General features: G+C 57.2%; 1 protein-coding gene across 39 annotated transcripts in view; it reads left to right on the top strand.

Moving 5' to 3' along the window:
• The window catches only part of OBSCN (obscurin, cytoskeletal calmodulin and titin-interacting RhoGEF), a 165,270-nt gene that overhangs the window by 122,833 nt on the left and 20,203 nt on the right, over positions 1-22,234 (top strand). For 38 of the 39 annotated variants that reach the window (XM_043584471.1, XM_043584462.1, XM_043584420.1 and 35 more), the window contains 23 exons: positions 6,432-6,510; positions 6,725-6,849; positions 6,982-7,179; positions 7,604-7,636; positions 7,850-7,948; positions 8,244-8,462; positions 8,785-8,857; positions 9,067-9,134; positions 9,832-9,951; positions 10,084-10,223; positions 10,575-10,775; positions 10,885-10,967; positions 11,145-11,318; positions 11,947-12,103; positions 12,352-12,468; positions 12,565-12,729; positions 13,082-13,240; positions 13,350-13,527; positions 13,958-14,071; positions 18,930-19,097; positions 19,309-19,411; positions 19,571-19,700; positions 20,689-20,797. In XM_043584471.1, coding sequence (XP_043440406.1) covers positions 6,432-6,510; positions 6,725-6,849; positions 6,982-7,179; positions 7,604-7,636; positions 7,850-7,948; positions 8,244-8,462; positions 8,785-8,857; positions 9,067-9,134; positions 9,832-9,951; positions 10,084-10,223; positions 10,575-10,775; positions 10,885-10,967; positions 11,145-11,318; positions 11,947-12,103; positions 12,352-12,468; positions 12,565-12,729; positions 13,082-13,240; positions 13,350-13,527; positions 13,958-14,071; positions 18,930-19,097; positions 19,309-19,411; positions 19,571-19,700; positions 20,689-20,797 — 3,012 coding nt within the window. Of the gene's footprint in view, positions 1-6,431; positions 6,511-6,724; positions 6,850-6,981; positions 7,180-7,603; positions 7,637-7,849; positions 7,949-8,243; positions 8,463-8,784; positions 8,858-9,066; positions 9,135-9,831; positions 9,952-10,083; positions 10,224-10,574; positions 10,776-10,884; positions 10,968-11,144; positions 11,319-11,946; positions 12,104-12,351; positions 12,469-12,564; positions 12,730-13,081; positions 13,241-13,349; positions 13,528-13,957; positions 14,072-18,929; positions 19,098-19,308; positions 19,412-19,570; positions 19,701-20,688; positions 20,798-20,917; positions 20,931-22,234 lie in introns of all 39 variants that reach the window. The other variant, XM_043584505.1, reaches the window with a different exon arrangement.

The raw sequence follows: 22,234 nt of genomic DNA, 5'->3' as shown, positions 1-22,234 counted from the left end.
TAAAATTTATTAGAAATGTTTGCTCATCTTGTGGAATGCTCGCAGAACAAGTTGTTCACAATCCACAGTTTTACTGTGTATATAAAGAATGGTCAACAGTAAACAATAAAAAAAAAGAAATTAAAAATCCAGTTAGAACAGAAGCAAAAGACATGTCCAGATGTTTCACACCAGAGGACACCCTGAAGGCAAATAACATGGAAGATATTCACCATCATTAGCCACCAGGGAAATGATGATCAAAACCCAGCGAGACATCACTCTACACTTAGCAGGATGGCTAAAATAAAAAATAGAGACAACACCCAGTGCTGGCGAGGAGGCAGAGAAACAGGATTGATTATGCATTGCTGGCAGGAATGTAACATGGTACACTCCATCTGGAAAAGAGGGTGGCAGTCAGTTACAAAACCAACCGCATAGCTAACATGTAATGCAACAGTTGCTGTTTTTGGTGTTTATCCCAGAGAAATGAAATCCCAAATTCATAATAAAACTTGTACCCAAAGGCTCTTAGCAACCTTATTCTCAACAGCCAGTAACTGGTCACAACCCAGCTGTCCTTCAGTGGGCGATGGTTACATAGTGGTACAGCCATTGTAGGGAACACTGCTTGGCAAGGAAAAGGGATATGTCAGTGTCACCTTCTGTAGTTATGACACAAGCGACCTCGGTTGCTGGAGACTGAAGGGTATATAAGGTCTGAGAAAAACTAGGTTATCTCTAACAGATTCACGGGAGGCCAAAGCAAACCTCCCCCATCCCAGTTTTGGTGGGCACTTCTAAGACCTGTATATGAGTTTCCAAGGGGCCGGGAACACAGGGGCCCAGGAGAGGTCATCAAGCAACACTAACAAGATGTAGGACCAAATGTGGAGTCAGTATCATCAGCACAACTGCACACAACAGTAAGTCAGTTACCTCGAATGAGACCAGATTGTGTGTTTACCCAGTAGGAGATATTTCATTCTGCTGTGTAGATCTGGATTTCCATCTGCTCTCACTTTCTTTCTGCCTGAGGGACATCTTTCCACATCTTTTTTGTAGTCTGGGTATGCTAGAGTTCTCTCAGCTTTTGTATGCCTGAAAGAAACGTCTATTTCTATTTTGGTTCTGGAAGGTATTTTTGTTAGGACGTTTTTTTTGTCTCTTTTTCATTCTTTAAAGGTGCTGTTCCACTGTTTACTAACTTGCATTGTTTCCACCTGAGAAATAGGATGCCATTCTTACCTTTGTTTCTCTGTGCAAAATTTTCCTTTTCTCTTGGGATTTAAAATGTTTAGATATTTACACACCATCGAAGTTGTTTAAAAATGTGCAATTCAGTGGATTGTAGTATATTCATAATGTTGTGCGACCAGCATGACCATCCAGTGCCAGAGTGTTGCAGACTTTGAATCTGAAGTTCTCTCGTGTCCAGCAAGAGAGCAGATGCAGAATTGCATATGAGAGAGGCTAATGTCCGGGAGGAGACAAGAACCCCAAACAGGGGTTTCGTCTCTGTATTGATTGAGCTCTCAAGGTTTTACATATGTGGTGAACTTGCTGAAGAAACCAATAAGCTAGGGACCAATAACTTGTGTGTGTAACAAGGAAAGGGTTCGGGGGGCGAGTGGCATTAGAAGTTGAGATTAAATCTGAGTGTGGTTTTGATTTGTATTTCCCTGATAAGGAGTGACGTTGAGCATCTTTTCATGTGGAGGTTCCTCAGAAAATTAAAAATAGACCTACCCTATGACCCAGCAATAGCACTGCTAGGAATTTACCCAAGGGATACAGGAGTACTGATGCATAGGGGCACTTGTACTCCAATGTTCATAGCAGCACTCTCAACAATAGCCAAATTATGGAAAGAGCCTAAATGTCCACCAACTGATGAATGGATAAAGAAATTGTGGTTTATATACACAATGGAGTACTACATGGCAATGAGAAAGAACGAAATATGGCCCTTTGTAGCAACGTGGATGGAATTGGAGAGTGTGATGCTAAGTGAAATAAGCCATACAGAGAAAGACAGATACCATATGTTTTCACTCTTATGTGGATCCTGAGAAACTTAACAGAAACCCATGGAGGAGGTGAAGGAAAAAAAAAAAAAGAGGTTAGAGTGGGAGAGAGCCAAAGCATAAGAGACTCTTTTTTTTTTTTAATTTTTTTTCAACGTTTATTTATTTTTGGGACAGAGAGAGACAGAGCATGAACGGGGGAGGGGCAGAGAGAGAGGGAGACACAGAATCGGAAACAGGCTCCAGGCTCTGAGCCATCAGCCCAGAGCCTGACGCGGGGCTCGAACTCACGGACCGCGAGATCGTGACCTGGCTGAAGTCGGACGCTTAACCAACTGCGCCACCCAGGCGCCCCAAGAGACTCTTAAAAACTGAGAACAAACTGAGGGTTGATGGGGGGTGGGAGGGAGGGGAGGATGGGTGATGGGTATTGAGGAGGGCACCTTTTGGGATGAGCACTGGATGTTGTATGGAAACCAATTTGACAATAAATTTCATATATTGAAAAAAAAAGTTGAGATTAAAGCACAATGATACACCAGATGGACAGTGTTTCTCTGTGGGTGATACAGCCAAGCAGCTCCTATATCCAAAGTGTAAGGTTGCTGGAGCAGGGTGCCTCAAGGCTAACAAAGCACCTTTTCTCTAGCTAACGTCGGGTGCTTCTACCCTGTAGTGGCTTTCCGCCTCTAACTGGTCGCGGACACTTTCATCCTGTCGAGGCGGCTTTCCATCCTAAGCCTTGTTAACTCGTTAGTGCAAGCTCAGGGAATTATTATTTTTATTTTTTTAACATTTACTTATTTTTGAGAGACACAGTGCGAGTGGGGGAGGGGCAGAGAGAGATTGAGAGACAGAGAGAGAGAGGGAGAGAGAATCCGAAGTAGGCTCTAGGCTCTGAGCTGTCAGTACAGAGCCCAAGGTGGGGCTCAAACTCTAGAACTGCGAGATCATGACCTGAGCTGAAGTTGACACCTAACTGAGTCACCCAGGCGCCCCCAAGCTCAGGGAATTCTTATGCTTATTTCCCACACCAGAGCATTTCTGTCATCCCAGAAAGAAACCCTGTGTCCATTCACTGTCAATCCCCACTCTGCCTTCCCTGGCCCCTGGAGACCACTAAGCTACTTTCTGTCTCTGTGACTTTGCCTGTTCTGGACATTTCATATAAATGGAATCATATGATACGTGGCCTTTTGTGTCTGGTTCCTGTCACTGAACATGTCCCAGAGATCCATGTGTGTTGTAAAATGCATCAGTACCTCATCTGTTTTTCAGGTTGAACAATACTCCCTTGTATGTGGACTGCTTATCCATTCATCAGGTGGTGTTTATCCATCAGTTGTCTTGGGTCTTATAAGTAATGCTGTTGCACACATCTGTGTACAAGTAATTGTTTTTTGTGACATACGTGTTCAGTTCTCTTGGACACATACCTAGGAGTGGAATCACGTGGTCATATGGCAATTCTGTGGCTAACTCTTGGAGGAATGGCCATGCTCGACAGGGGCTGTGCCATTGTCAATTCCCACCAGCAATGGATGCAGGTTCAAATTCCCTACATCCTCATCAGTACTTGTTATTATTCACCTTTTTATTTATTAAAAAAATTTAATGTTTATTTATTTATGAGAGAGAGAGAGCGAGCAGGGGATGGGCAGAGGGAGGGAGACAGAGGATCCTGTACTGTCAGCACAGAGCCAGATGTGGGGCTCAAACCCACGAACCTTAAGATCATGACCTGCGGCAAAGTTGGACACTCAACCAGACTGAGCCACCCAGGGGTTTTTAGTAATTGCTGCCCTAAGCAGTGTGGTTTAGACCTGCATTTCCCTGGTGACTAATGATGTTGAGTATCTTTTCATGTATCTTTTATTGGATATTTGTGTATGTTTTTTGGGAGAGATGTCTACTCAGGTCTTTTCCCCATTTTCAGATTGGGTTTTGATTTTGAGTTGTAGGAGTTCTTTATATATTCTAGGCCATTATCAAATATATGATTTTTGAACATTTTTCCCCATTCTGAGGGTTTTCTTTCCACTTTCTTGATACACAAAATTTTCAATTTGATGAAGTCCACTACTTTTCCTTTGCTTGCTTGTACTTTTGTTGTGATGTCTACAAGACCATCACCTAGTTTTTGCTATACACATTTACAACCATGCTTTCCTCTAAGAGTTTTACAGGTTTATCTCTGACATTTAGGTTTGCTTTCTGTATATGGTGAGAGGCTAAGGGCCCAAATTCATCCTTGTCTTGTGGAAATCCAATGTTCCAGCACTGTTTGTGGAAAAGACTATTTTCCTCCATAAGATGGTCCTGGAACTCTTGTCAAAATCTCATTTCCATGAAACAAGTGGGTTTATTTCTGGGCTCTTCATTCTGTCTCATTTATCCATGATCTGACCATCATGCCACCACCATGCTGTCTTGATGGCTGTAGCTTCATTGTAAGTTTTGAAATCTAGACATGTGGGTCCTCCAACTTTGCTCTCGTTGAAGACTGTTTTGAGCCTCTGGGTCCTTTGCATTTCTACATGAGTTTTAGGATCAGTGTGTCTGCTGATCACATTTCTACATGAGTTTTAGGATCAGTGTCTCAGACCTTCTTGAGATCCTCCTCAGAGGTGGGGCCCAGGAAGCTGGGCTGATTCCCTCCCTCTACTGAAAGGAAAGACTTCCTGAGCACCTGATCCACAGACTGTGAAAGTTTCCAGTCTGACTAGAAACACAGTATCCTCCGCACTGTGTCCATGGCCCCTTCAGAGGTCTCTTTCCCCATGTTCACATGCCAGTCGGTGCTTTGCTGACCCTCCAGTGAGAGGGTCCCCACTCTCTGTGTGCAGCTCTCTCTTCTCTGGCTTCCGTCCTGTGGACTCCAGCAGCCTTCATCTCCCAGGATGCCAACTCTGTCTCCTCAACTCAGGGTCTACCTGGCTCTGCCAACCTCAGTTTCCCTTCCTAGACCTGGACACTGAAGGCAGGAAGCTGGGGTGATCACAGGGCTCACCATTATTTCCTATCTGTAAGGGATCAACAGGAAATTCTCTGACACCAGCTGGGGGTCCTACAATTCACTCAGCTCTGGCCCCATCTATGTGGAGATGGCATCAGACCCCACAGGCTCAGCCCCACAAGACCACCCCCACTTCAGACGCCAACCCCAAGTCCAGACATCACCTGTGCTCTGACCCACAGGCAACAGATCACAGGTTCCCACGGCCCCTCCTCGGGTCTGATGAATGTGCTGGAGGGACTCAGAGAGCTCAGGGAAATGTTTGACTTGCTAGATTAGTGGTTTATTACAAAAGGATATAACTCAGGGATAGCCCGTTAGAAGAGACGCCCAGATCAAGATGCTGGGGAAGGGATGGGAAGCTTCCATGCCTCTCCAGGCATGTCATTCTCCCCACGTCTCTATGTGCTCCCCAGCCTTCAATCCCCCCCAATGCTGAGACTGTCCCTCTGAGTTTTCATGGGGGCTTCATTGCATAGACATGATCGATTAACCCATTGTCCATTGGTGATTGATTCCATCTCCCCTTCCCAGAGGTCAGGGGAAGGACTGAAGCCTCCAACTCTCTGGTCCCACGGTGGGGTCCACAGGCCACCAGCCGCCATCCCTAGGGGCTTTCTAAAGTCACCACAACAACATGAATTTGGGCTTGTTATGAACACCGTGACACCTTCATTGCTGTCTTCAGTTGGGAAACCCAAGGGCCTTAGGACCTCTGAGCCAGGAACAGTGACAAGGGCCGAGTCCGTATTTCTTATAAATCACACTATCACAGCCATTATCCCACATTCTGTATGGGGGAAGGGGAGGCTGTTGGGGCTACTGCAGCAGGGACCAGGTGGTAGAAACAACAGAAGTGTACTGCTCGTGGCTGCAGTCAAGCTCTTCCTCGCATGGGGTTGCTTCCTGTCAGGGCACTAATGCCATTGCCATGGTGGGGGCTCCGCTGTCAGGAGCTCCTGACTCCCTGACTACCTCCCAGAGCACCCGCTTTTGACACCAGCACACTGCAGGTTTCCACATTTGAGGTCAAGGGGACACGAACATCCTGCCTACAGCAGAGGGTGAGTCCAGACCCTGTTACTCCTTCACGGCTGGCTGTATATGTCACCCCTTGTTCCCTAGTGGGGAAGACTGGAGGATACAGCTGTGGCTGCTCTCTGCCAGTCACAAGGCCCAGCATCACCCAGTATTGACAATTTGTTGGGACTTGCAGTTAGATACAGGCCTGGAAACATGGAGACAGCCTGGGGTGTGGAGGGGACACCGTCTACCATGTGCCCCATGGCCTCTCCCCCAGGAGTGTCAGTGGCTCCTAGGGATGGCCTCGCACTGAGAGCCGGGTGGGGGGCCATGCCTGGGCAGGTGGGGCACAGAGCTCACTCCAGCCACTGTTCCTCTCCCAGTGACCAGCACGGACTATGAAACTGCGGCCGATGCCACGGAGACCTCCTCCTACTTCAGCGCCCAAGGCTACCTGTCCAGGTAGAGGTCCATATAGACGCAGGCAGCACCCAGCAGGCTGGTGGTGCAGGCCCAGGGGGGGGCGGCAGTGCTGGCCTGGGCAGACGGAACCTGAGTCCTGGAGCTCTCAGCCAGGCCCTGGAAGTGTCCTGCCAGCAAGCAGGGGTCTGCAGGAGCCATCCAGGCCTGACCCCTTGCTGGTCCACCTCATGCCCCTTCTCTGTTCTCCCACCAGCCGGGAGCAAGAGGGCACGGAGTCTACCTCAGAGGAGGGGCAGCTGCCCCAGGTGGTGGAGGAGATGAAGGACCTCCAGGTGGCCCCTGGCACACGCCTGGCCAAGTTCCAGCTCAAAGTGAAAGGTGAGGAAGAGAGACAGATGGCCCGGAGCGCCATCTGGACAGTGGAGGCTGGGTGGGCATGGGGGCCGGGGGTTCTGAGAGCAGGGCGCACTGGCCGGGGGCTGTGTGCTGACCAGTCCCCTGTGGTCCCAGGCTACCCAGCGCCACGGCTGTACTGGTTCAAAGACGGGCAGCCCCTGACGGCTTCTGCACACATCCGCATGGCTGACAGGAAGACGCTTCACACCCTGGAGGTTGTATCTGTCACCAAGGAGGATGCTGGCCAGTACTCAGCCTACATTAGCAACGCTGTGGGCGCTGCCTACTCATCAGCCCGGCTGCTGGTCCGAGGTGGGTGCGGGGGACTGGGTGTCCCCACCTGGGCAGTGCAAGTGGCCTGGGTGGGGGCAGGCAGGCAGTGAAACAAACCCACAAGTGTGGGAGCACCAGGAGACTGCAGAGGAGGTCAGGAGTCACTTTTGGAGGATGGGTATGAGCTCCTTTGTCCCAAGTTCTGAGCATCGCAAGGTGCTCCCAGGTCACGCCAGAGGGAGCGGCCGAGGGACCCAGCTCTGCCCAGGCTTCACTCACCCTTCGGTGCCACCCCACGTGCTGGCTCCAGATCGACGCCCACACTCTTGGGGCCGTGGAGGGTTGTGTGTATGAGAGTGGGTGGGACACCCCTACAGACTCCCACCCCTAGCAGGTGCACAGGCCCAGAGGAGGGAGGCCCCCTGGTGCTACAGGCCTGACTTCCATTTCTTGCCTCTTTCAGGCCCCAAAGATCCCGAAGAGAAGCCAGAATCAGGTGAGCCGACTCGGGTGGGCAGAGGTGGGTGGGTGGCTCAGCAAAGTGAGTGAGGGACACAGCGTCGCAGGTGGAGGAGGGTGCACTGTAGGCTGTGGAGACCCAACCTCCAGATGGGATGGGGCTGGGACCTGGGAGGGGGGCCTTGGTGCCCCGAGGATGGGGAACAGGGGTTCGACATGCATTCATCACCAATGCTTGCTGTTTCTCCAGATGTGTACCAGCAGCTGGTGCCGCCTCGATTCCTGGAAAGATTCACCTCCAAGAAAGTGAAGAAAGGCTCCAGCATCACCTTTTCAGTGAAGGTGGAAGGTGGGGCCCTCCTACTGTCCTGCCCCTTGACAAGGACAGCCAAACCCAGGATCAGAGCGGGCCCCGCCCCCTTCCTACCTAGGACTCCTCCCTCAGGATCAGAGCAGGGCCCCTCCCTCTTCCCACCTGGCACTCCTCCCCCAGGCTGAGGGGGGGGGGCCCTCCCTCTTCCCACCTGGGACCCCTCCCCCAGGATCAGAGAGGGCCCTGCCCTCTTCCTACCTAGAACTCCCCCCAAGGCCCTTCAGTCTTCCCATCTCCCCAAGTCTCCCTCACTGTTCCCTCCTGCCCACAGGGTGCCCGGCCCCAGCCGTGCACTGGCTGCGGGAGGAGGCTGAGCGAGGCGTGCTGTGGATTGGCCGTGACACGCCAGGCTACACGGTGGCCAGCTCTGCACAGCAGCACAGTCTGGTCCTGCTGGATGTGGGCAGACAGCACCAGGGCACATACACCTGCATCGCCAGCAACAGCGCTGGCCAGGCCCTCTGCTCCGCTAGCCTGCACATCTCTGGCCGTGAGTGGGCGTGGGTGACTGCGGGCAGCTGACCTTCACTGAGCCCCCGACCCAGAGCCCTCTCCTGTTGGCCCCCTGAACACAGAGCCCCATGGGCCAGCTCCCACCCCTGTCTTGTAGGCTCTGCATAGCTGGATGAGACCCTCCTAGAAGCCTCCTGCCCCCCTGAGTGTTTTCCTCCTGGGCCCCACTCCACCTTGGGGCTCCCAAGGGCCAGGGTCAAGGTCCCTGCTGGGGGGTAGACACCCTGGGTCAGGTCCCCACCAGAATTGTCTTAGGGCTGTGGGGCGTCATCCTGAGGCTCACCCTGTTCTCCTGACAGTGCCCAAGGAGGCAGGGGCAGCAGAGGAGCATGCTGGGGTGAAGGAGGCCCTCATCTCCACCTTCCTGCAGGGGTGAGTAGGGGAAGCAGGTCAGCAGCAGCAGGCCTGGGAGTGGGGCGTTGCCGCCCTTGGGAGGGAACCCCATCCAGACTGCAGCCCAGCCTTGCCCCTCAAGGACTCTGTGGCTTGGGCCAGGCCCTGTCCCTCTCTGTGCCTCAGTGTCCCCATGTAACACCAGGGCTTCGGCTGAAGCATTCCCTCAGGATGCCCCTCCCCTTTAGGACCCAAGCCGTCTCCACGCAGATGTCAGAACCTGCAGGTTTCACTGATCTTGCTGGGCAGAGGAAAGGTATGGGCTGATTGGGAGCAGGGAGCAGGGTGGGGGTCGATGCACCCAGTGCAGGGGTGAGGCATGGAGGAGGCTGCTCCAGGCCCACAGATGCTCCAGAAATACCTGCTCATCCTCTCTGGGCCAGGGCTTCCTGCCCTCTCCTGGGCCTGATTCTGAATGCTAGTTGGTGTCAGGGCCATTTCTGAGCCTTGCAGATCTGACCCTTGACTCACAGCTCATGCCCAGCGGGCTGTGTGGATGCCTGGCCTGGACACAGGTGGCAGTGATGGCTAGGTGAAGGCAGTGCAGGAGGCAGGTGCTGGGCATGCCAGCATCCAGACCTGATCTGTCCTGGATTCTCCCCCGTCCCCAGCAGGGTCCTTCGGTTCATTTCCTGGCCACCTGCACAGGCCCTTCTGGCACCTTGGGGTATTTGTAACTTTTTAATGGAAAGCAGGGAGTCTGCACAGAAGTAGAGAAGGGAAGGCCATGTGCTCTGTGTGCTGGTTGCCCACCTTTGGGGTCACTTCTCGGCTGACCCCCACTCATCCAGGCAGCCCTCATTCACTCTTGACCTGACCCTGCAAAGCTTCCAGCAGTGATGGCCCCAAGTCTGTGCATTCCTCTGCACTGCTGACACTTGAGCCCAGGTCCAGGCCTGGAGAGCACAGGTCTGCAGGGCCTGCAGCTAGCTGAGCCAGCTTCTGGTCCCCAGGAGAGCCCATGGCGGTGGAGGCCCATAGCCACTTGTCCCTGGCCGAGGTGGGCACAGAGGAGTTCCTGCAGAAGCTCACCTCCCAGATCACAGAGATAGTGTCGGCCAAGATCACGCAGGGTGAGGGCGCCGCTGGCTGTGGGGCGAGGGTAGGGGCAGTGACTGAATTCCCTTGTCCACGCACCCTGGGGACCCACGGGGAGGGGATATGGGCCAGGCCCTTCCTGGGCATCACATGCCCTATGCCCCCAGCCAAGCTGCAGGTGCCTGGAGGTGACAGCGATGAGGAATCTAAGACACCGTCTGCATCCCCCTGGCATGGCCGTTCCCGCCCCTCCTCCAGCGTCCAGGAGTCATCCTCGGAGTCGGAGGATGGGGACTCTCGTGGCGAGGTGCTCTGATGGGGCAGTGGGGGGCAGGCAGTGGGCAGGGCACCAGTAGGGGGAGGAGTGGAAGCACAATACTGCCACCTGGGATGGCCTGGACCCCTGGGCCCTCTGGGGTGGCCTCACTGCCACCCTGATGGGATTTCCATCAGCAGAGTTGGGTTGAGCTTGTCCTGGAACTTCTGGAACCTCAGGATGGCTTCTCCCCCAACGTGATGCCAGGCACCCCGCAGCCTCAGGAGGCCCGGCTGGCTCCAGTCTGGGTTTTCCCCGCTCTGGGGTCTTTGTGGGGGCTGTGGGGGTCTTGGTAGGTCAGGCTGGCATCCCTCTGGTCTGACTTGGCATCATCCCCCCCAGATCTTCGACATCTATGTGGTCACGGCTGACTACCTGCCCCTGGGGGCCGAGCAGGATGCCATCTCACTGCGGGAGGGCCAGTATGTGGAAGTGCTGGACTCCGCCCACCCGCTGCGCTGGCTTGTGCGCACCAAGCCCACCAAGTCCAGCCCCTCACGCCAGGGCTGGGTGTCCCCTGCCTACCTGGACAGGCGGCTCAAGGTACCAGATGGCTGGGGCGGGGTCCTGGGATGGACCCCTGGGTCCTCCCACAGGGCAAGGCTGGGCCAGAGATGGGACCACCTGCCACCATCCCCCATTTTCTCACCAGCTGTCACCCGAGTGGGGGCCCACTGAGGCCCCCGAGTTCCCAGGGGAGGCCGTGTCTGAGGATGAATACAAGACAAGGCTAAGGTGAGGGTCCGGCAGGCAGGGGCAGGAGCGGCTTTGTGGCCTCCAGGTAGCCTTGGGGGTGCTGCCCACATTGCCGGGCTTGTTCTGAAGGTGGGCGGCGGTGGGCTGCATGGGAGGAGGAGGCCGCCCGCCCCCCTCAGGAGCTCCTTGGTCTCTCCTCACCCCATCCCCTCCCAGCTCCATCATCCAGGAGCTGCTGAGCTCTGAGCAGGCCTTTGTGGGCAAGCTGCAGTTCCTGCAAAGCCACCACATGCAGCACCTGGACCGCTGCCCCCATGTACCTGCGGCTGTAGCCTCCCAGAAGGCTGTCATCTTTCGAAACGTGCAGGACATCAGCCATTTCCACAGCAGGTAGGTGGGTAGGCAGGCCCCACGGCTGCTCCGGAGGGTAGGCAGGCCCCACGGCTGCTCTGGAGCCCCCAGGTGTGCACACAGATACATGCACATGGGCCAGCCAGGCATGCACAAAGGTACAAGCACACGTGACAGTCACAAGTGCACAAAGACGAATGCATGCATATCAGTGATGCACGCGCACACATGCTCACGCATGCCTGAGAGAACTTCACTGACTGGGTTTACCCACTGGCGCACCACACCCCTGTTTAAGGGCACAGATGTCCCTAGGAACACAGGCATGTATACCTGGCTCGCCCACAGAAGCGCCTGTAGTATCCTTGCCTGCTGCCGGCACCCATATGTGAGAACGCTCCAGAAACTTCTCCAAACACATGACAGGCACGTCCCACGACATGCACTTCTGTGTACACAGACACAGGCGTGCATACCTGCATTCAGACGCACACTCTGACACGTGTGGGCATGCATGTGTACACGACACACACACGTCATGTGTGCAGATGTGGATGCCCTCACACACCGCACCTGCAGCCTCTCCAGCCCAGACCTGGGCAGCAGCCTGTTTCTCCCCCAGCCTGAGGGCTCGCCATCCCCCTGACCACTGTCCCCTGTTCTGCAGCTTCCAGAGGGAGCTGCAGCAGTGTGACACGGATGACGATGTGGCCATGTGCTTCATCAAGAACCAGGCGGCCTTTGAGAAGTACCTGGAGTTTCTGGTAGGCCGCGTACAAGCCGAGTCTGCGGTGGTCAGCACAGCAGTGCAGGAGTTCTACAAGGTGCCCCCCAGCCCATGCCTCATAGTTTTCTGAGAAAAGCAGGGCCCCTGAAGCTCTGGGCTCAGCTTCAGAGGGTGACACCGCGGGGGGCAGGAGGAGGGTGTGAGGCCCACCGGAGGGAGGAGCAGTGCACATGTATGCACATGTGCATGTACCCCACGCCCCAGCCCTCCAGCTTTCCGCCCTGGTAACACTGGCCATCGGGGGTGCACATGTGTGTCCCCAACCCCGTGCTGCGGTTCCCACAGAAATACACGGAAGACGTGCTGTCAGCCTTAGACCCCTCACAGCCACCACCGCCACCCCTGCAGCACTTCCTGGAACAGCCTGTGGAGCGGGTCCAGCAGTACCAGGCCCTGCTCAAGGTACAGGGCCGCCGCGTGGCCGCCCTCCCTGGCCTTGGTGGGCGGTCAGGCAGACGGGCGGGCGGTAGGGCTCGGGCCTGACGCCTTCTCCCCCAGGAGCTGATCCGCAACAAGGCGAGGAACAGGCAGAACTGCGCGCTGTTGGAGCAGGCGTATGCCGTGGTGTCGGCCCTGCCGCAGCGCGCTGAGAACCAACTGCATGTGTCGCTCATGGAGAACTACCCAGGCACCCTGCAGGCCCTGGGCGAGCCCATCCGCCAGGTGCTGGGCACGGTGGAGGGCCTGGCGGGGCCACGTGGGTGGGGGTAATGGGGCACGGTGGAGGGCCTGGTGTGGGGCCATGTGGGTGCGGGGTGTGGGGTGCTGTGGAGGGCCTGGGCAGGGCCATCGGGTGCGGGGTGTGGGGCATGGTGGAGGGCCTGACAGGGCCATGTGGGTGCCGGGTGCAGGGCAGGGTGGAGGGCCTGACGGGGCCACATGGATGCGGGGTAGAGGACATGGTGGAGGGCCTGGCGGAGCTATGTGGGTGCTGGGTGCTGGGCGCGGTGGAGGGCCTGGGCGGGGCCATGTGGGCGCCAGGTACCGAGCTGACTGAGAGCCAAATGCTCCCCAGGGCCACTTCATCGTGTGGGAGGGGGCGCCGGGCGCACGGATGCCCTGGAAGGGCCACCATCGGCATGTCTTCCTGTTCCGCCACCACCTGGTGGTCTGCAAGCCCAGACGGGATTCCCGCACCGACACCTTCAGCTATGTCTTCCGGAATATGATGAAGGTTTGCGGGTGCCCATGGAGCCCAAGTGGGGCAGAGGGGGTGCCGGCTGGGCAGGGAGTGTGGAGTCCTGCTTCCAGACAGTCAGTTTGCATCCCGCCTCCCCCCACAGCTGAGCAGCATCGACCTGAATGACCAGGTGGAGGGTGACGACCGCGCCTTTGAGGTTTGGCACGAGCGAGAGGACTCTGTGCGCAAGTATCTGCTGCAGGCGCGGACGGTCATCACCAAGAATTCCTGGGTGAAGGAGATATGCGGCATCCAGCAGCGCCTGGCCCTGCCCGTGTGGCGTGAGTGTCCTGGACATGGCAGTGCTGCCAGATTGGGAGCCTGAGCCTGACCTGAGTACAGGAAGCCTCGGGGTTCACACAGCCCTCCACTCCAGAACAAGACAGGCACCCAGACTGTTAGGGACGTGAAGGACCTGGTAACCCCAGGTCGGCTTCCCCACCTAGGACAGGAGAGAGGATCCCCTTTCTCCGCGGTTCTTTGTTACCCATCCAGCTTGCCTCACTCACCCTGACTCCCATCGGACCCAGGTCCTGGATGGAAGGTCGCAAGGGGTGGTGTCCATAACAATCTCACTCTTTGACCTTGAGGCTTCTGGCTGTGCCAGGGACGCACCAAGGACTTGGGGGGGGGGGCTATCCCACCCACCAAGAGCTCAAAGCCTGTGTGTGTGTTGTGTGTGTGTGTGTGTGTGTGCACGCGTGCACCTAGAACCCCCAGATTTCGAAGAGGAGCTGGCAGACTGCACAGCCGAGCTGGGTGAGACTGTCAAGCTGGCCTGCCGTGTGATAGGCACACCCAAGCCCATCGTCAGCTGGTACAAAGGTAGGCCCCTGGGGCTCAAGGGATGTTGATCCTGCACCAGGAAGAGGCGCTGGGAGGGAATCCATCCCGGGCAGGGGCTGGGGAATGAGGGGCGGCCTGCTGGGGGGCTGGGCACAATCACCGCCAGCCTGGGTGGGTGCGTGGGTGGACGAGGTGGGACAGAGTCAGAGGGTGTGCACCCATGATCCCGACACAGTGATCGTACCCACCCCAAACTCACTCCTTAGCTCTCCGAGGGCTCACACCCTGTCCCAGGTCAGGTACCAGGCCCTGCCAAGGGGTGCTGGTCGTCTAGGGGAGGAGACAGATGGCAAACCAGGAGACAAACATGTGGCATGAAGGCGACACGGCCAGCTAGAGAAATGAGGCAGAGGGGGCAGCTGGCAGGCCTCCCTGGTGAACATTCAGGAGCTCTGAGTGGGCAACCAGGAGGCCAGGAGCAGGGAGAGGGCACTGAGGCTGGCTCTGTGGTCAGGGTTCCCAGGAATACCCCCACTTCTGGCATCAGCTGCACTTTGGGGGTCTCTGGGAGCACCTCCACTTCTGACATTCTGGGGGTCCATGGGACCACCCCCACTTCTGACACCAGATGCAGCTTGGGGGTCCCCGGGACCACCCCCACTTCTGACACCAGATGCAGCTTGGGGGTCCCATGACCACCCCTACTTCTGGCACAAGCTGTAGTCTGGGGTCTCTGGAACCACCCCCACTCTGGCATCAGCTGCAGCTTGGGGGTCCCTGGGGACCACCCCCACTTCTGGCATCAGCTTCACTTTGGGGGTCCCCATGACCACCCCCACTTCTGACACTGGCTGTATTCTGGGGGTCCCCAGGGACCACCCCCACTTCTGGTATCAGCTGCACATTGGGGGTCCCCATGACCATCCCCACTTCTGACACCGGCTGTATTCTGGGGGTCCCCGGGACCAGCCCCACTTCTGGCATCAACTTCACTTTGGGGGGGTCACGACCAGCTTTGGATTCAATGAATCACCTGAAGGACTCACAGAACTCAGCAGAACATTCCGCTCAGGGTGTGCTTTATTGAAGGAAAGGGAAAAGCAACATGGGGAAGGGTCCCAGGGTTCCCCCACCCAGTGGTCATGCAGACTGCATGTTCCTCCCACATGCATGCGTGGCAGCACTCAGTCTGGCCCTTTGGGGACATCCCTCTGAGCCTTGTGGCTTGTGGCCTTGTGTCCAGGGCCTCTGTTCGGGGTCACTCATGCAGGCACAGGTGACCTGTCACGGCCCCTGCAGAGGTCAAGCTAATGACATGTGACCTTAAGCCCCAGCCCTAAACCACAGTGTAGTACAGCCATCTGACATGGTCCAAGGCCCCCAGGTAAACTGAGACACTCTCACTGTGGGTCACTTGGGCTGGCAGACAGGTCTCCAAGTCCTCAGTTCAGTCTGAATAACCAAGTCCAGTCCCAGTTTTGGGGAGCTGTCCCAGGGGCAGGCCCTCGGGTTGAGCAGCCAGGGGCACTGGTTTGTCCTTCATGGCTGAGGATGGGGCTAGAGCGGATACTGGTGGTGTTGCTGGGACACAAGAGGGGCCTTCCTCGTGTCCTGCGGTCAGAGCCACAGGCTGAAGCTGGGGGACACAGGGACTGGTTCCCGTCAGCAGTTTGGGAGAGCGGCCCCAGGGTCGTATTCTGGAGGGAGGCCCCGCAGCCACCTCGTCCTGGGGTCTGAGGAGATCCATCCCCAGCTGCCTCCCCTGCACAGAACCTGGGAGGGTACCTGTCCGTCCCGCTGTCCCCTCATGGCCAGACCTTTGACCTGTGAGGACGGGTTCATACCCTCCATCCTGGGAGGGGCAGAGTGGTTCATACAGTTTCCTGGAAGCAAGAACGAACCCCTGGGGCCACCTGTTTTGGCCAGGCTGCCTCCAGGAGGGCGTGCTGGCCGGGGCCCACGTCCAAGGGGAAAGGGGGACGTGCTGCCCAGGAGTGGACAGTGAGTGCTCTGGAGGGGATAACTTGGCTGGGGATAGCTGTGTCCAGTGACCAGACTGCCTCCCCAAGGGGTGGATGGAGGAGGTGGGGGCAGCCACATGGTCAGCCCGTGTTGACACATGCTGTCACAGTACACGCAGCGCACACAGTCATGTGGTAGGGACAGAGCTGCTGTGACCCAAAGCAGCGTCATGGCAGGAAACCCCACCGGTAGCTGACGGAGACACTGATTTGCCAGGATGGGGAGTCCGCCCCCAGCCTGGCCTCTGAGCGGTGTCCCATGCAAGAACCTCACCTCGTTCACCGCCCCAAGGAGGGGTCTTCAACTGACTGGTCTGTAGCCTCTCAGGCTGTGTCTTTTGCAACAGCTCAAGGCTGGTGGGCACATAGCAGTCTTCACTGAGAAGAGCATCACCAGTGGAGCCACACAGTTGGCCCTGAGCTCTGCCCATGGAACTGGGACCCGGCTCCCCGCCATGTGGCCTGGACTGCTGCTGTGCTCACTGCATAGCCTGGGTCTCCCCTGAGCTGGATGACGGGGCAGGGGAGGGGGAATTGGAGGGAAGGTCCCCTGGGAGGTTCTGTCCCAGTACATGAGTCTGTAGGTGGGGGTCCCCTTTGTAGGCGTCAAAGAGGTAAAGGTTGGTTATTGCAATGGAGGAACTCAGCGTGGGGAGACTTCTGACTTGACAGCCAGCAGAATGGCAGAATGTCATGGGTGGACGCTTCCCATGTTAGGAGCAGAGAGGGGCAAGTGCTGACCCACCCACAGGGGCCACATGTCCAGAATGGAGGGCCCCGGACACGAATCAGAGACCTCGCCTCGAGAATGCGGAGAGGTCCTGGTGCCTGCGTGCCTGAGGGTGGAAGAGCAGGATCCATTGCTCTGCACGGGGGATCCCCTTACAGCAGCCTGTCTACACCTACTGGAGCCATAGGAGCAGTTGCCTTTGCCCAGCCACCTGCTCCCTCTGGTGGCTGCTGCCACATCTGCGCCTGGAGAGTCCACACTGGAATGTCCCCTCCCCACATTCCCTCTGGCCCACGAACTGCATACCGCAAACATTGGGTCCAGAGGTAGAAGTTGCAGCCACAGAACTCTGACTTGGCCTCAAGGTGACATTCAAGTCCTGTGAGTGGATGCAGGTGCTGTGAACATCCTACCTCTCCCTGCCTGGGGTCTCTGGGCACAGGGGACCAAGGCTCACCTGTCAGGTCAGGGTGGAGGAGCAGGAAGACACAACACACTTCCGCAGCTCAGTAATGTCCCGCTTTTGGGGCTCACCCAAAACTCCGTCTGGAGCAGCGTCTCTGCAAATACTGTTTTGGCTTCGGGGATGTTGACTTAGCAGCCACGTCACATCACCGTCCGAGGCTCTGTGCCCCTTGGTTGGCTGGGGACCCCCAGCAAGGTGGTGACCTTGCTGATGGGGCTCCTTCTGGCCCAGAGCAGCAGTCACATCCCCCAGCCTTTCTCAGGGCCACCTGTCAGAATGCTCCTATAGCCCTCCACTCACCTCCGCCTCCTCCAGCCTGTCACAACATTATGGATGCCACGCAGGTTCCACCAGCCCACAGGATGGGCATCAAAGGCTCCCTGTGGGGACATGGCTCCTCTGCTGTCATCCAAAGGAGTCCTTCACAAACTTCCGGTGCCCGGCCTCCCAGCCCAGGTGCTGGCCCTCCTGCCTTCTGCCCATCCGGACTTGGTGACTGCACCCAGCATGGGCTCTCGTGTTTGTTAGGAAGCCAGTCAACGTCAGGCGTCAGGAGGGAGCGTATCAGCCAAAGCACCACCCAGAGATCTGCTTTTGGCCCTGCTTCTCGGTGCCCAGACTGCAGCCTCCGGCCCCACGGCTCTTCCTCCACAGGCCACAGCGGTGGCGGGGGGTGGGGGGTGGGGAACGGGTGGGGGGTGGTTTCCTGCCCAGTGGACCTCGTGCTGTCTGCCACCGACTCCACAGACCTGTCATGGGTCCTGTTACCTGGCCCAGTGGGGCCTTCTGTTTATCTTCCTCCTCCTCTCGCTTCTGGAACACCTCGTCCCTGACCGTGTCCCTTCTTGTCACCGAAGCATGAAGGGTCTGGGGTGTTTCCCCACTTGGAAACCACGAAGCCAGCCAGATACAGATAGAAAACAAGGCCTTCTGGCTGGAGCCGCATATGTCAGTCCCCACATTTGGGGGCCAGATGTTAGCTGCAGGCAGTGGGTTGCCCCCCAGTGGAGAAACCTCAGGTTCTAGGAGACGCTGGACTTCTATGGGGCTGCTAGCAGGCCTGCCTGTGTCCTCTTCCCCAAAGTGACTGGGTCACTTGACGTGGCTTAAAAACAGTTGGCATGGGTTCCTCTGAGTTAGGGGTCATGATGCTGCTTATGAACTGTTATTTAAACAGCCTCATTCGGCACACACAAGGTCCCCTGTGAAGTTTTAGGTATTTGTGGAGGACACAGTTCCTTGCGGGGAAAGATGCACCTCTCCTGGCCTCCACGCAGGGGAGAATCGCATGATGGCTGGAGACATTCAGTTGGGTAGTGATGAGGGACATGGGCAGTGTCTGAGCATGTCTATTGGGTGGGGTCCCGGGGAGTAGTGGAATCAATGGGCAGATGAGTGAAGGTCTGCGTGCCAGAATGAGACATCGTCTGTTGGGGCCAGGTCCCTCTGCCCGGCCCCTACCTCCAGCTAGGAGCCTACTTTGCAAGGCTGCACATGGGACATGGAGGTCTGGGGAAGGAAATGGCACTCTGGGTCAGCTTGGCCAGCCAGGCTCCCCGCCAGGGGTCCATGCTCCAGAAGTGCTCCTCCATCACTGCCCCATGACTGCAACCCCCCAGGCAGGCCAGCCTCCTGTCCCCAGCAGGGTCCGCTCTGTGACAGCCCTGCCTTCCTTTCCAGACGGGAAGCCAGTGGAAGTGGACCCTCACCACATTCTCATCGAGGACCCCGATGGCTCATGTGCTCTCATTCTGGACAACCTGACTGGCATGGACTCCGGCCAGTACATGTGCTTCGCGGCCAGTGCTGCTGGCAATGCCAGCACCCTAGGCAAGATACTGGTGCAAGGTGAGCCCTGGGAGGGAGGCTGGGGTGTGGGGCATCTGGACCCTGCTCTACCTTGGGGACTCAGTGGGGGGCACAGGCCTGCGGGTGGGGCTGATGGTGGCCATGTGGATTCCGACCACATCTGGGGAACTCACCGGTGAAGTAGGGTCCCTCTCCATCATGGTGTCTCTCTCTATATCTCTTCCCCTTCCACCACTCGGTGGCCCCACAGTACCCCCACGGTTTGTGAAAAAGGTCCGGGCAGTGCCCTTTGTGGAGGGAGAGGACGTTCAGGTCACCTGTACCATCGAAGGTGCCCCACACCCCCAGATCAGGTAGGCCAGGCAGTGTGGGGGCTGGGACAGGGTCTGCTGGATGCTGGCAAAGTGTGGGTGGGCTCCATGTGCAAGCCCAGACTGCAGGGGGGGCGAGAGGAGGGTCTCAAGTCGGGGAGGCTGGGGTGGCTCTGCCTCACACTGTAGGGTTGGCCATAGGTGGTACAAGGACGGGGCCCTGCTGACACCCAGCGGCAAATACCGAACCCTGAACGAGCCCCGCAGTGGCCTGCTGGTGTTGGAGATCTTGGCGGCCAACAAGGAGGACCTGGGCCACTATGAGTGCGAGGTGACATGGGCAGACATAAGGGCAGCTGAGGGGACTAGCTTGGGGCCTCCCATCACCCAGTGTCCCTGATGAGGGAGGGACCCCGGCTCCCCATCACCCAGTGTCCCTGAACCATGATGAGGGAGGGACCACAGCCCCCTATCACCCAGTGTCGCTGATGAGGGAGGGACCCTGACCCACCATCACCCAGTGTCCCTGAACCATGATAAGGGCAGAATCCTAGTCCCCCATCACCCAGTGCCCCTGATGAGGGTGGGACCCTGGCCCCCCATCACCCGGTGTCCCTGATGAGGGAGGGATCCCAACCCACCATCACCCAGTGTCCCTGAACCATGATGAGGACAGAACCCTAGCTCCCCATTACCCAGTGCCCCTGATGATGGAGCGATCCCTGGCCCATGATCACCCAGTATCCCCAGTGAAGGAGGGGATCTCTGGCCCACCATCCAGTGTCCATGACAGGGGACAGGGACCCAGATGGGAACCCTGGGTGGCATCCTCTTTTCTCCCAAAGCCACTTGCCCACCTGCAGGGCCAGAGGTGGTCTGTGGATGGTGTGTGCAGGCTGTGGCTCTTCCTGGCTACAAGCCCCCTCTGTGTGGCTGCTGTTGGTAGCCTAGGTGGGGCCTGGCCCCTATGGAGGTTCCTGTGGGAACACACAGACCTGAGCCAGCTCTGGACCCATACTGTCTGATTCAGTCACTACTGGCCACATGCAATTTGAATTGAAATGAATAAGTTACCTGTAGGTAAAGATTCGGTTCCATGCATGTGCTTGGGCCCATATGGCCACCACACTGAAGTGTGTAGACAGTGTCCCCAGTGCCTAGGAAACCCTGGGCAATGCTGGGTCTGTGTGGGAACCCTTTCTTTGGTGATAGGCTCTATGCCTCTGGGACACAGCCAGGGAGGGCCCCCACTACAAACGACCTGCATGGTCCCCAGGGAGCCACAGGCTCTAAGCAGGCTCCTGCCATCTGCCCTGCAGTTGGTGAACCGGCTGGGCTCTGCGAGGGGTGGGGCAGAGCTGTGCATGCAGAGCCCAGCTGTGCGAGCCCGGGAACAACGTCGCAGAGAGCAGCTTGCAGCTGTGGAAGGTGAGTGCTGTGGGGCTGGGTTGGGGAAAACTACCAGCTTTTCCAATCAAGGTGTGCTTCTTGGAGGAGGGGCAGTGAGGGCCAAGGAGGGGTCTGGCTGGGAGAGGAGGGGATGCAGAGGCCATGGAGCAAGGTCTGGGTCCCAGCGCCCTACTGGGGCAGCATGAGGTGAGCCATGAGTCCAGAGCTTCAGCAAGGCTGAAGGGCTGCCCTGGGGGTGGCATCTTCCTCACCATCTCTGGGGCAGTAATGAGTGCATAGAAAGGTCCTATCTGGGCCAGGCAGGCTGCTGGACAGTAGCCAGCCAGGCCTCGTGATAGGTGGCAGCAACATTAGGTAGGACAGCTTTGCCGTGTGCAGAGCGCAGGGCTGCCGGGTCTCAGCTTGGCTCCCAGGAGAGGGAGTGGTGTTGGGGTTGGGTTGTTCATGGGAAAAACAGAATGCCGTGGCTCTGCCTCCCTAACCTGGCCGGGCATGGCCCCTGGGGTCCTGGGATGTGTCTCACTAGGGGGAGATGTGCTTTGGGGTGGGAGGTGAAGGGTGGGCGGCAGGGCACCTCACGCCTCCACTCATGCCTGGGTCCAAGATCCCAGATGGGCCCAGCCCAAGAATGGCTGGGATGGGGAGGGTAGCAACTGGAATCTGTTCTGGGCCTGCTCAGTCCCAGAGAGCAGCCTGATGGGGCAGGGTGCAGCCCCAGGGACAGCTTCTCCCAGTGCAAGTATCCCCACCTATAAGGTGGTAAGTCTTCTGTTCCTGGAGGCATACAAGCAGAGGCTTGACTAATACCTGGTGGAGCTTCAGGTCCCACAGTAGGAAGGGCTGGAATACATGTCCTCCCAACTTCTGAATGTTGGCTTCTGTGATGCCTTGGGCTACTGGATCCAGTCCTTCCTGGGGCCCCATGCCTGGGCGCCTCTGTCTATCTAGACCCTCCTACAGTCAGCCTACTTGGCACCTGAAGTTTGGCCTCACAGCCTTTGAGACCCTCCACAGCCATCACAGAGGGCAGGGGTCCTTGTTCCTGCCCCCCAGAGGATCCTGTGATGTCTGCAGGCACCTGCACTTCCTGCAGTGTAGCATCTTATGTAGGGGAGGTGCTACATAGGGACTTCAGTGCTCTCTCTCAGGCTGGCAACAAGCATGTCCTACAGAGGCATTCACTTCATTGTCATGATGGGTCACTTTCTGTCAACGTCCGACGGCTGTGGAGTCTGGAAGAGGGGCAGCCTCCTGGTGCCTCACATCCAAGAAGGCGGGTTCTCACAAACCCAGGATTGGAGCCCAGCGCCTACCGCTTCCTAACCCTATCCTGCCGCTTCATCTTTAACCTGGTGGCTCTATGGCCAGCACGGCCCTGGCCAGCCTTGTGGGGTGGGGGCTGCCCCCTCGCTTGTGGAACCGCACTGGGCCAGGAGCCTCGCTTAGCACGGCTGC

The sequence above is a fragment of the Prionailurus bengalensis genome, chromosome A1, assembly GCF_016509475.1.
Source record: "Prionailurus bengalensis isolate Pbe53 chromosome A1, Fcat_Pben_1.1_paternal_pri, whole genome shotgun sequence".
Classification (NCBI taxonomy): Eukaryota; Metazoa; Chordata; class Mammalia; order Carnivora; family Felidae; genus Prionailurus; species Prionailurus bengalensis.
This window is presented reverse-complemented; position numbering and strand designations above follow the sequence as displayed.